Source organism: Rhea pennata, chromosome 6, assembly GCF_028389875.1.
Source record: "Rhea pennata isolate bPtePen1 chromosome 6, bPtePen1.pri, whole genome shotgun sequence".
Classification (NCBI taxonomy): domain Eukaryota; kingdom Metazoa; phylum Chordata; class Aves; order Rheiformes; family Rheidae; genus Rhea; species Rhea pennata.
In genome coordinates this window covers 1,801,457-1,814,210 of record NC_084668.1, presented here as the reverse complement: position 1 = coordinate 1,814,210, position 12,754 = coordinate 1,801,457, and the positions used below count along the sequence as shown (strand labels likewise).

The 12,754-nt window shown below is 47.1% G+C and overlaps 1 protein-coding gene across 6 annotated transcripts in view; it reads left to right on the top strand.

Moving 5' to 3' along the window:
* Positions 1-12,204, top strand: part of FMNL2 (formin like 2) — a 179,524-nt gene extending 167,320 nt beyond the window's left edge. For 2 of the 6 annotated variants that reach the window (XM_062578742.1, XM_062578746.1), the window contains 9 exons: positions 245-479; positions 1,624-1,692; positions 1,863-1,943; positions 2,162-2,291; positions 2,732-2,895; positions 3,597-3,698; positions 4,183-4,281; positions 5,228-5,351; positions 8,580-8,695. In XM_062578742.1, coding sequence (XP_062434726.1) covers positions 245-479; positions 1,624-1,692; positions 1,863-1,943; positions 2,162-2,291; positions 2,732-2,895; positions 3,597-3,698; positions 4,183-4,281; positions 5,228-5,351; positions 8,580-8,695 — 1,120 coding nt within the window. Of the gene's footprint in view, positions 1-244; positions 480-1,623; positions 1,693-1,862; positions 1,944-2,161; positions 2,292-2,731; positions 2,896-3,596; positions 3,699-4,182; positions 4,282-5,227; positions 5,352-7,064; positions 7,291-8,579; positions 8,696-10,062 lie in introns of those variants that run through there. The other 4 variants (XM_062578745.1, XM_062578744.1, XM_062578743.1 and 1 more) reach the window with 4 other exon arrangements.
* The last annotated feature ends 550 nt before the right edge of the window (positions 12,205-12,754 follow it).

Below are 12,754 nucleotides of genomic sequence, written 5' to 3'. Positions count from 1 at the left end.
GATTGATGCAGGTCCAGCCACTGGGGTTACAGGACTCTGGCCCAATTAAATAGAGCTGCTATTTGCTCCTTTGTGCTCCCTGGCTCGTTTAGGCAGGGATGAACTACCCTTGCTTGTCTCTGCAGGCTGCAGCTCCATTCCTGACATTGTTAGCAGTGGTGGCTCCTGCTTGGTCCTTTACTTTTCCATCATTACGTATAGACCCTTGTCATAAAACCACTTTTTCTGGTTTACTGTCAATTAGATTTGACCTGAAAACATTGCCAGTGGATTTTGTTGAATGTCTGATGCGGTTCTTGCCCACTGAGAACGAAGTGAAAGTGCTGCGGCTCTACGAGCGGGAGAGGAAGCCCATCGAAAACCTCTCTGATGAAGACCGCTTCATGATGCAGTTCAGCAAGATTGAGAGGCTGATGCAGAAGATGACAATAATGGCATTTATAGGCAACTTTGCAGAAAGCATCCAGATGCTGACTCCCGTGAGTGAGAGATAACCCCTCGAGGCACCTCGACAATGCATTAGATGTGGTGGGATTTAGGCTTCTCGGGCATTTGGCCTCTTCAGCAGACCTGCAGCCTGCGTCGCAGGTCCAGCTTGGGTGGAGCGGACTAGAGCCTTGCAGGACACCACGCAGTGATGTGCTGCAGTCAGTGAATCTCTTAGAGATAAACCAAGAAACAATTATATCAATGGAAAAAAGATTTTCTGTCTGTTTTTCCTTATGTGTACTCTAGCTGTGCTGATTGCCCTAAATCATGAGAAAGGCCCCAGTGTGCATGACAGAGATGTAGTGAGTTATCCCAAATGATCCTGGTGCTCTCAGTCACACAAGAGTTGGCATCTCTGTGAGAAAAGTGGCTGATTTCCAAAGCTGGCATACAACACCGTGCCTGCAATGTGTGTGCGCCTGGGGACTCAGATATCACCAGTGGGACTTGTATGATGGATCAGTTGTCCCGTGTGACAGGACAAGAGGCAGTGGGCAGAAACTGAAGCACAGGAAGTTCTGCCTGAACGTGAGGGGGAATTTCTTCCCTGTGAGAGTGATGGAGCCATGGAACAGGTTGCCCAGAGAGGTTGTCTCCTTCTCTGGAGATCTTCAAGGCCTGCCTGGATGCAACCCTGTCTAACATGCTCTAGGTGACCCTGCTGAGCAGGGAGGTTGGACTAGATGATCTCCAGAGGTCCCTTCCAACCTTACCCATTCTGTGATTCTATGATTGCACCTCAGAGTGCTCCGTATTGTCCTACTTCTTTATCCTTGTAGAATTTTAAAGCTGGTTTAAATGAAAATCTAGTTGTTTGTACCGTCAGGGAAAATGGTCATCAGTACACTTCTCTGGGCTCTTTGAAGTGTATCCCGTTCAGTCTGATCCATCTTTCACAGACTTAAGGGTTGAAATGTAAATACAGTTTTACTCAACAACATCTGAATGTGGTAAATCTGCATTGCAGATGAATTATTTGAAATCCTGATGTGTCAGGGCAGGATAACATTGATGCCAGGGACAACTGTATAGATCAGAAAGCAGGGCTGTTTTCAGAACATCAGCATTCAGAATTTAATTTTACACTTGGTTTTGACATGCATTAACCAAATCTCTTCCTCTCTTTACCTGTAGCAACTTCACGCAATAATAGCTGCATCTGTCTCAATAAAGTCATCCCAAAAGCTTAAGAAAATACTGGAGGTAGGTCTGATTTTAGTTACATTGCATAGCTTCACCACATCACTAGCTCATCTCTTTTTGTGTACTGAAACTGTACCTGGATGCTTACATAGAAACTTTCCTTTCAGGTTATCTGAGGCGTTACACATTTGTACTGAAAATTAATGCTCTGCTCTGTTTCCTTCTGGCAGATAATCTTGGCTCTGGGTAACTACATGAATAGCAGTAAACGAGGAGCTGTTTATGGATTTAAGCTGCAGAGTTTAGATCTGGTGAGCGAGGGGGCTGCTGCTGGGTGCTCAAGGCCATTCACGCGGTGCTGGGGCCATGGGGCTGTGCATGTGTCCTTGCCCCGGCGGCTGCAGGAGCAGCCCTGCAGCTGTGCCTGCCAGGCAGAGGGACCCTGGGCAGCACCAGGAAGCAGCTCAGTCACTTTGTCTGGAGCCTGCTGCACCCTCACCCAGCAATCTCTTTGCCTTTTTTTCCGCAGCTCTTGGAAACAAAGTCAACAGACCGAAAACAAACGCTGTTGCACTATATTTCTAATGTTGTCAAAGAGAAGTACCAGCACGTGTCCCTCTTTTACAATGAGCTTCATTACGTGGAGAAGGCCGCCGCAGGTACTATAAGCAGTGTTGTATCGGTGTTATAGCCTTAGTACATCTGTTAGATCTTGGTGTGCTTTGTTGCTCAAATCAACCTAAAATTAGAGCCAGGTGTTTTAAATGTGGGTAGCAATTAGGCATGCAATGAAGCCAGTTTAGAAGAGACTGAACTCTTTGTGTCAGAAGGTTGCTGGGAATAATGCAGAGTTAGGGGGTTGTTCCTGGCACTGGGCTGTTGCAGAGGTGACTCTGCTGTACTGCACTGGTTGTGGCAGTTTTGATGGTGCTAGTGGTGGACCACAGCACGTGTGTGTAAGGGACTTAGCAGTGCAGCAGGTGTGTGCTGTGGGTCCTGGTGCTGCAGCTGGGGGCATTTCTCAGTGATGAACTGTTTGTACTGGTCCTTCAGGCACTTGCGCAGCAGGAGCGATGCAGTGTTTTTGTTTATCTCATAGTGTCTCTGGAAAACGTCCTCTTGGATGTGAAGGAGCTGCAGAGAGGCCTAGACCTGACAAAGCGAGAATACACCATGCATGACCACAACACAATGCTGAAGGAATTCATTCAGAACAATGAAGGAAAGCTAAAGAAACTGCAGGATGATGCAAAAATAGCCCAGGTATTTTTTTATTCTCTGCGTTTGGCAAGAGGATTTTAACATCAGAGAGAAGAAACTCTGTACACAGAGAATGCTTTATGCTAAAGCTGATGCAGGCTTCAGAAGGCTGTGGGTTGGAGAAGGAGACAGCAAATCTTCAGGATTTGACTTAAAAGTATGAAATATTCCATTACTTGTCAGACAAGATTTGTTGGTCTGATGTGGTACAGAAAGACCCTGTTCCTCAATGTTACCCCTCACACATACTGATCACCCTCTGTCCTCCCCCTCACAGTGAGACTGAGTGTGGGTATATTTGTGCTAGTATTTTTCTAGCATTTGTTCCTCTGGCCTCAGGTTTGTCTCCCTTCTGTGAGCCTGGGGATAACCCCAGAGATGCTCTCCGTAGATGAGCGTTTGGATTTGGCTCTGTGATACAAACCCTCCGGCTCCCTTTTGAAGGCAGGCTTCTGCCCCCAGCAAATTACAAGGTGCTGGCATGTCACTGCAAAGCACCTGCTTTCGTGTGCACAGCAGGGAGGGGAAGGTGCAATTTTGCATATTTTGCATATTTGTTCCTGAGTTCACCTGGTAGACATAGATGTGCATGTGTCAGTCAAGAGTTTTCCACAGAGGAAATCTAGACCCTTTACAGTGAATACTGCAGTAATGGTGGTGAGTTTATCTTGAAATATTTGTAACTACATATGTGCTCTTTGTAGGATGCCTTTGATGATGCTGTGAAATATTTTGGGGAGAATCCCAAGACAACACCTCCCTCAGTCTTTTTCCCAGTGTTTGTCCGATTTGTGAAAGCCTACAAGGTAAACACAAGCATCCTCCTCTTCTCTTGCCTTTCAAACATGGTTAGGTACCAAATGTGGCTCAGGGTTTGCTACAGAACAGCTGATGGCTCCCTCTGGCTTTGATACAACGGTGTAATGCGAGATATCACAGACAGCACAACCCAACCAGCCCAGGGCAGCACAAGTAGCTGCTTGGAGATAATTTTCAGGGTTGAAAGACCGTATGGCTGCCTGGGACACTCCACAGAACTCGAACCTCCAGGAGGTTTTACCCTTAGTATGCATTTTGGGAGATTGGGAGAGGATGGATTATACGACCTGTGAAGGTCTCTCCCAGCCCTGTTTTTTCAAAGTCCGTTTAGAGGGAGCTATGTTGCTATACTCTAAACTTGCTTCCTTAAGGTCTGGTAGTAGCAAGAGGTAGTGCTATTTATCTGTAATATTCAGATTCCCTGTGTCCAGAGAAATTTGAAGTAATAACCTCTTTTTTTGTGATAAACAGCAAGCAGAAGAAGAGAATGAGTTGAGAAAAAAGCAGGAACAGGCCTTAATGGAAAAACTTATGGAACAAGAAGCACTGATGGAACAACAGGACCAAAAGGTACAAAACTGATATGTTGTAGGCATGAGACCTCATGTTCATGACTTTTTCCTAACCATTCATAAATCTCAGTTCAGTTATAAGAACTTCAGAATTCTAGTTGCCCAGAAGTATGGTGTCTGAAAGTTTTCTTCTTATGAAGGAAAAAAAAAATACCCAAAGCCTTCAAACAGGTAGTCAGTGCTCTTGATCCATCAGTCCTGAAAGAAGAGTGTTTGGGTCTGCTACTATCTAGTTTGCAAAACTTGGAATAGTCAATAGAGAGAAAGTGCAAAGTTATTGAGTCCACAGGCCCTACGAGTTAACCTTTGTTCTCCTCTGGCTTTTTGTCTTCCTAAAATATTGTTCGAGTTCTGTATTTAGAACCCACCATTGCTTATATTGACATATAAGCATCCTCCCCAGAACTTGCCCTGGTGTATAGCATGACATTCCCATTTTATAGGAATTTTGCTAGCATGTTGTTTTGTGAGCTATCGCTTTAGATTTGCTAAAAAAAAAAAAAAAAAACAGTTGCCCATGGCTCTAGAACTACCACTTTGTCTTTGATTGGTGCTGTGTTGTGCAGCTCCTGTTGTTAGCAGGGATCTTTAATCCCTACTTTGCTTTTTCCCTGGGAAGGGAAAACATGCTTTCTAGTTCAGGAATGCTTTTCAGAGGCAAATGCTTGGAGTTTCAGTCCTAACCGACGAGAAGTAAAGGCGAGGAAGTAGATAACTTAGCTGCCAAGCTGTTTTTCTTTCTTGCATTTGTTGACTTGTGACTTTGACCTTCCTTGAGCTAGTCATGTGCTTGTGTTTTCCTGATCTCACAAAACTGGGCAGAAAACTGTCAGTTACTGTTAAGTGCTGCAAATGGGATCACCTCGTATTTCAAACGTTCAGGAAAATAGAAACCTGGTAATTGGAGGCCAGTCCTCACAATTCTTGTTCTTGTTCACTTCCAGTCTCCTTCACATAAAACAAAAAGACAGCAGCAAGAGCTCATTGCAGAGCTCAGGCGGCGGCAAGTCAAGGATAATCGACATGTGTATGAAGGGAAGGATGGTGCCATTGAAGATATTATCACAGGTAAACACATTTTGTTCCACAATCTCAGAGCCTGTTTCACACAGGATAAAAATGATTATGTGCAGAGTAGCAATTGTAAGTGCGTTACATACTTAAGAAGTGTCACTCAAATCTAGCTTAGGAAATTGTTTATGTGATGTGAATCGAGTATAGAGACTTTTGCTAAGGGTATATCACGAACACAACCTAGTAACCTGCCTGCGTATGTCTGTTTTCAATGCCCCGTGCATTTGTCAGAAGCGTAGACCTCGGACACACACAAGCTGTTCCTTAGTTCTTCTCTTTCAGCATGTTGTTGTGACACGTTCAGTCTCTGATATAAAGAGCAGCGAGTTCAGTGCCTAATCTCGGCCGATGCTCTGGTGGGGGTACGCATGCCATGCAGATCTTTCCCCAGAAATCTTTTTTTCCCAGAGACAGAATGAATGATGGATATCTAACATTATTAAGAGGCTAATTTTCATTAAAATGTACTAACAGTAGCTGCACCACATTATTGCACAATTGCAGCAAATCATTTAGTCAAACCTGAATGATTTATGACCCTAAATTGCTTCTGGTTTTACTGCTTTTCAGTTTGGTAGACAAAGTCTACACTGATCTAGTCTGCTAAGATTGGAGGGAGAGGCCTGTTCTAGCCAGAGATAATCGGGACGTTGTATGCAAATACTCACTGCTGTCTTCTCAATCCCGTTTAATTTTGGAGTCAAGTCATTTTTATTTACGCAGCTGCTCTGATTGTGATACTTCCATTTTAGTGCATTTCTTTACCGTTGTGGGGAAGGAACAAAATTTTAGCACTTTGATAGCTTTTAGGTCATTTATTTTCATTGTACAGAGCTCGAAAAAGGTCTTTGGGCAAGATTTCTTTGGCTATACTTCTAATGAATGTTTTTCACACCATTTTTTTCTGTGGGAGGGGAGAACTGTTTTACCACTCAGTGAAGAAAGCCAGGGAATTTTTGCCCTGCTAGATTTCAGAATTGAAATGCTTTTGCTGAAGCTTTCACAACCTTGATTAATAGTTTCCTAAGATAATGTTCTTTATTGAAGGGGCAGAGGCGCTATGATATCTAATATGTTACGGCTTCTGCAACTCCTTCAGACTCCTGGCAGCTTGTATAATTCTGTAAATTGTGTTATTCTACTCAAGGGGAAACTATGTGTGAGAGAAGACAATCCCTACACAAGCAGCAGGCCAGTGCAGGAAGTGCCGGACTGAAATAACCTAAACATTTCCGATGCTTGTGTGTCTAGGATTTCCTATTATGGGGGTGTTTCTGATGGCCTAGCGCCAGATAAAAGAAAAGTTAGGCAGAGTCAGGTAGAAACTAGGTCACTTGAATACGACCCATAAGGTCTGTATCAATGGTAGGGAAATACTTGGTCAAAAATGTCATTTTAAAGTTAATGAAGCCTCTTCAGAGGCACAGGAAAGCTCTGCAGAGCTGGAACAGGCCACTGTCTAACAACATACTCTTTTCTGGAGTAGCTTTAGTCTTTAAAACCATTGAACACTATATAGTGTAAAAAATATGTATTTAGAGACTGGTCCCCAAAGCCTCGCAAATTGTAGTGTGATTAGACAACAGATTGGAACATGTTAAACCACCCCGGATGTCCTTCAGCAAGCACTAACAGTGTACTAATGCAACAGATCTCTGCTTCTTACTGTGCTCTGTTTGTCTTGTTTGGCTGTTATTTTCCATGCAGTGCTGAAGACTGTGCCCTTTACAGCTCGAACCGCCAAGCGTGGCTCTCGGTTTTTCTGCGAACCTGTTCTCACTGAGGAATTCCATTATTAAACTATTCCTCTTTCACATCTGATGCTCTTAGAAACAAACAAGGTTGCTGTAGATTTTTGACACTTCTCCATTTGTACGGATCTCAGCCAGGATCATGTGAATGTTGAATGTATAGTAATGTCCGTTGTCCACTTGAAGTTGTACTTTGTCACCTTCGTTGCATGTTCTTGTGTTTCAGTAATTTTTTATCCCATTCCATCAACTTTGTGCTTGATGCTTTTGGCCATCCTTGCATTTCAAAGGCATCTCTCATCTCCGTGACAAATGCCATAGAACAGCAAGTGGTGGTGGTCACAGCAGACTGGTTGCAGACTTCATACGGTTCACAAGACTTAGTAGATCAAAAGCAGTCATAAAGTGACAATTCACTTGGCTTTTCTATGTCATTTCTTCTGGCCCACAGAACTTTCTCTGTATGTGAATCCACCTTGATAATACGCATGTGATAAATTAGCTATATGCCAAAGCAAAATTACAGTGTGCATGAACTAAGTGGGACTTTCCTGGGCTTGCTTTCTGACTTGCAAGGGTTATCTGTAATACTGTATGTCCTCTGCGAGGAGTGCGGTTTTGTTTCAGACTTTTTTACTAGCACCTGCATGTTTGCCTGCATGTAGGGTAGAGCATAAAATCTTGCTCATTTTTCACATCCATATTTAACTTTTATCAGTTCCATGCCAACTCTATCTGAATACATTCAGCAATGCTTGTTGAGCGTCATCCAGTTCAGGCGGTGACCCTCCTCAGGAGCGAAGCTGAGCGTGGCAGTGGCTTGGTCGCCACGCGGGCGGAGGCCGCCCGGCTCCTGGGGTCACCTAACGGAGCCTGGGCAGGGCGGGAGCGGGTCTCCCCCGGCAAAGCGCCACCGCGTGTGGACGGGGGCCGGAGGGAGGCAGCAGAGCTGGGGGGGACGTTCATTTTTTTTCTGCCAGAATGGTGGAAATTGTAATGATAAAAAGATTGACATGGAACTGGCTAATTTACATCTTGTGGTGTAAAGTGTAAGGAGGGTGCGTTTAACACAGCATGTCTTTTAACACCGTTGTCTTGAATTAAGGATTGAGTAGCTTAAGAAGACAACAGTGTTTCACTCCTGCAATATGTATTTTTATGAAAGCTTCTAATAAAATTGCGAACTGTAATCAGCTCAACAGTTATTTGCTCTTTCAAGTTAATTGCTGTATTATCTTCCTGGAGCCAATCTTCAAAGCAGCTTGGACCTTGGTTAGCAAGAGGCTAGGGTGGCCACCTCAACCTTTCCTCTCTGTGTCTAACCTTCTCTCGTAGCTTTGGCCTTCTCCCCTCCTCTTGCTCTGTTGGCTAACATGCCTGGGATTTTTGAACACTGAGTTGACTTGCTCTTCATTTTCCATCCCATTTTTTACTTAACCATCATTTTGTGTCTTTTTTTTTTTCTGTTTAGCCCTAAAGAAGAATAATATCACTAAATTTCCAAATGTTCACTCGAGGGTAAGGATTTCTTCTAGCACACCGGTGGTGGAGGATACACAGAGCTGGCAAGCATCACTTTTTACTTAGCTTCCTCCTCTCTCTATATGCCAGACAGACTGCGGGTAGATGTAGCTAAACGTAATACTGGTGAGAGTCCAAAGGCCCAGTGGAGATTTGGGCCACTTATTTTCACCCTCCTGTGCTGTGGAGGATCAGTAGGCCAGTGGCAAGGAGGCACCTGGTGATGTTTCTGGAACGGTCAGTCAGAGACTCCCTGAATCTCGAGCTGTAAAACCCTTGATGTGAAGGGGAGTGTGTTAGAGGGAGCCCCGTAGACCTGTTGGGCAGCGTCCGAGGCAGATACCTCCTCGAGGCCCCAAATTATTCAGGAACCGGGTAGGTGAGTGCCGCTGCTCCTGTGGGCTGAGGTGCTCCTCGACGGTAAGCAGCGTCCTGGCCGCCCTGCTCCCCTCCGCTCCCCTCCCAGTGCTGAGGATGGGGAGGTCTCCAGGGGCCTGCAGACACCACGCGCTTTGGCGCCGGCAGGAGAACACAACCCAAGCTCAAAGTGTCTCCAAGTTGCTCCACTTTTTGTTACGATGTGATTCTGTCAAGCCGTTAAAATACCATTTAATGTGTTCAAAGTGTGATCGCTTGCTGTGGCTGGTGACCATTGCCATGCTTGCTCCGTTTTGGCCCTAACACGTTGCTCTCCACGTTTAGCATCGGCTCGGCAGTCTTGCCCCCAGCTTGCCTTAACCCCGTGGTCGTCCTTGGGCGGCTCTAGCGCGCCCGTGGCGCAGGCTCGGCCGGGCGCCCCCGCCGCTCGGCCGCGTGCTCGGCGCAGCCCCGCCGCGGGGGCGCGCGTGCTGCCGGCGCTGGGCCGCCTCGCCCCGCGGCCCTGCTCCTGCGCCGCGCTGCCGGCAGCAGCGGCTTTTTCTCAGGGCGGCGCTTTTCAGAGAGGGCGCCCCGGAGGCGCAGCGTCGCGCCCGCGCTGGTGACGAAGGTTTATAGCCGCGTAGCCTCCGTTAGACAGGCAGCCGCTCCTCATCGCGCCTCAGAAAGCTCTTGCAGCCTCGTACAGGGGCTTTGGTGGCGGCGCAGAGGAACCACCTGAATGTCAGCAGAGCAGCTGTCACCCGCGTTGCCTTTCGCCACGGCTCCGGTAGATGCTGCCAGCCGGGGGTGGGCAGCCGCTCGGCTCCCTGGGCGCGGGCCCGTTTGCTTTCACCAGTATTACCAGCTGCCTGGGTGCTTAGTGAGCCGGGCCCAGCCTGGCCGCCCTGGGGTGACGGCCCTCCTACTGCTCCTACACAAGCTGCTTTGATTGGCTTCCAGCAGGACTTCTTCTTGGCTAGCCAGCGCGCGTGTGTGCCTGCGTGTGCCTGTGCGCGTGCGTGTGTGCCGTGCGCGCCCCGCTCGCGTGGGTCTCACCGCCCGTTTCCTCTCCGCAGATCTTCGAAACCAGCCATACCGACGGGCCGATGCGGTGAGGAGAAGCGTTAGACGGCGCTTTGACGACCAGAACTTGCGCTCTGCAAATGGTGCTGAAATAACGATGTGAGGTGGAGACCTGCATGTGTAAAGTAAAGGGTTTGCTTGACTGATACCTTGCCCATGTGACTAATGGGGGTCTGCCACTTAATTACAGCCTTGGAAACAGTAAAAATTACCTTCTAAAGGGCTCAGAGACCTACAAAAATGCATAGGAACGCCAGCGATGGGCTCTCCACTCAGCTGTAGCTAACAAGTGCCTAAAGTTGAAGTACCTGCTCAAATTAATCAAAGCAATAGGACTTGATTTGATTGGGTATCTTTTTTACACCAATACATTAATCAGTATTTTTAACCAAAATGTAAAATATATGATGTTGTTTTGGGGTGTTTGGGTCTATAAAAGTTTAGTGACAGGTCTTCAGCTGACCTGACCTGGCTCCCGGCCGGTTGCGCACAGGTGATGCTTGGACATGCTCTGCCGTGGGCTGCGGAAGCTAAACGCGTTCCTGCGCCGTCGCTGAGGAACGGCCTTGGCTTCAGCTGCACTGAGTGATTGGCTTCCTTTTCTCTTTTTTTTTTTTTCTTTTTCTTTTGGTTAGGAAAAAAGAAAAACCAAACATGTAAGGGCTTTCCATATGTAATAGGGAAATAATTACAGGCCTTGGCCCCTGCCTTTCCCCCACCATGCATAGGCTCCACACTGCTGCAGTGAGGATGTGGTAGCACGTAGGTCAGTGATCACAAGTTTTCTGTCAATCAACTAAAAAACACTATTTGTCACTTTTAGCTTCTGCTTTTGTAGCACAGTTCAGGGCTGGGGCAGAAGGACTCGGGGGGGGGGGGCACGAGAAGCGTTGCAAAGGCACAAAAGGAGGAGGGCGGATACGGCCGTTACTTTTTTTTTTCTTTGGCTAGCAGCAGCTTTTGGATAACAGTGTATTTATTAATTAGCACTAAGGTATTAACATCTCCGTAATCAGTATTAAGGCGCCTGAGGACCATTACAGAGAGGGGCGGCTAATAACCCACCCCGAGCGCACCGCGCGCGGCCCGGGCAGCCCCCGCCGGCCCGAGCCGGGGCGCAGCCCGGCCAGCGCCCACATCGCGTTTGCGGCGCTCGAGAAAGGGTATCAATTAGCCTTAGTTTAGGGCCACGACGCACACCTCGCTCCTGGTTTTACATCGCTCTCCTGGTAGAAGAAGAAAGAGCTGAACTGAAGTGACCGCAGGGTACTTGGTCTTTTCAGAAGTGAACTGGACTGAAACTAAATTTGTGCTTTCCAAGCAGCTACATTTTGCTTACAGCTTACCTTCTCTGGTATCATTGCATCAATATGTTAATTGTAAAATTTATTGTATAGTATTTAACCACTGAATTTCTTTTCTTTTACGTTGTGCTTATGTGAACCACTGGTGAAGGTCCCATTTTTCTTGGATAATGTGTAGTTATATGATAATCTGTTTTTAAATGTACAGATATTTTGCTACAAAATTGGTGCAGTTTTTTATGGTTTTTACACTTCTCTTTTATTCCCACTTCTGCCTCTGGGTAATATTGTAAATATTGTTTAAAAAAAAATGCATCAGCCTGTGCTATACAATCTGAATGTTATTTTAACTTATAGTTTTTGTTTTTATATTTAACTAAATGGACCATTTGGGGCTCAGAGTTACCACATTGACCGCTGCTTAACTATTTGCAGGAAGTTTACTTTAAAAATTGCCACCTTCTCGCATCTACAGCCACGCGTACCTGACATGCTGAAGAGAACATGCCACGATCGCCTTTCATCACTGATAGTGATAGAAGAGCATTTTAATCTGTGTTTAAAAAGATTGGCAATTAATTAAATTAATTTTTAGTCAAATGGTTGGACATACTAGCTCTCACATTCTTTTAAGCTCAAAGGTAATTTTTTTAATTTAAGACAAAAATTATCAATCATGCAGATAGAATATAATACTGGCATGTTCTCTTTAATATTTTTCTAGTAATAGACCTGCTTCTTAGCAGTATTAGAAGTGTTTTATAAAAGCAGTTCCTGTTACTTTCCTGGTCTGTTCCTGGCATAAGATCAAATAAACTATTTACACTACTACACAGGCCCCCTGCTTTCCCCACCCTGGTGCTCTCCTGCAGCCGTCGCCCCGGAGCGGTGGCAGGCCCAGGGGAGGACGAGCCCGTCTGCGCAGCCCCGCGGAGCGGCAGGGAGCCGCTGTGGTGGGTGGCAGCGGGCGCCCCGAGGGTCCCGCCGGACATGGGGCCGGTCCCGTGGCGGGGGGCGAAGCGCAGACGCCTTGCAGGCAGCCATAAAATCCCAACAACGCCCCAAACCCTCCCGCCGCAGCCTCGCCCGGGCTCTGGGATCATCCAAAGCAGGATGGGGCTGGGAGGGCCCCCCCACCCCACCCCACCGGGCCTGGGGCCCCCAGCACCGCTGCTCACCCCCGCGCACCGGCACCATCCCCCCCCCCCCCCGAACAAGGCTTCGGCCAGAGCCGCCTTCGCGCGCCGCAGCGGTTCACACCGGCCCCAGCGCCGTCGGGCGACCAAGAGCAGCACGGTGGCGGTGCCGGCTCCTCGGCACCTACGGCCAGACCCGGGGCGCAGCCGCAGCCCCCCGGGGCCACCAGCAGCAGCTGGCAACA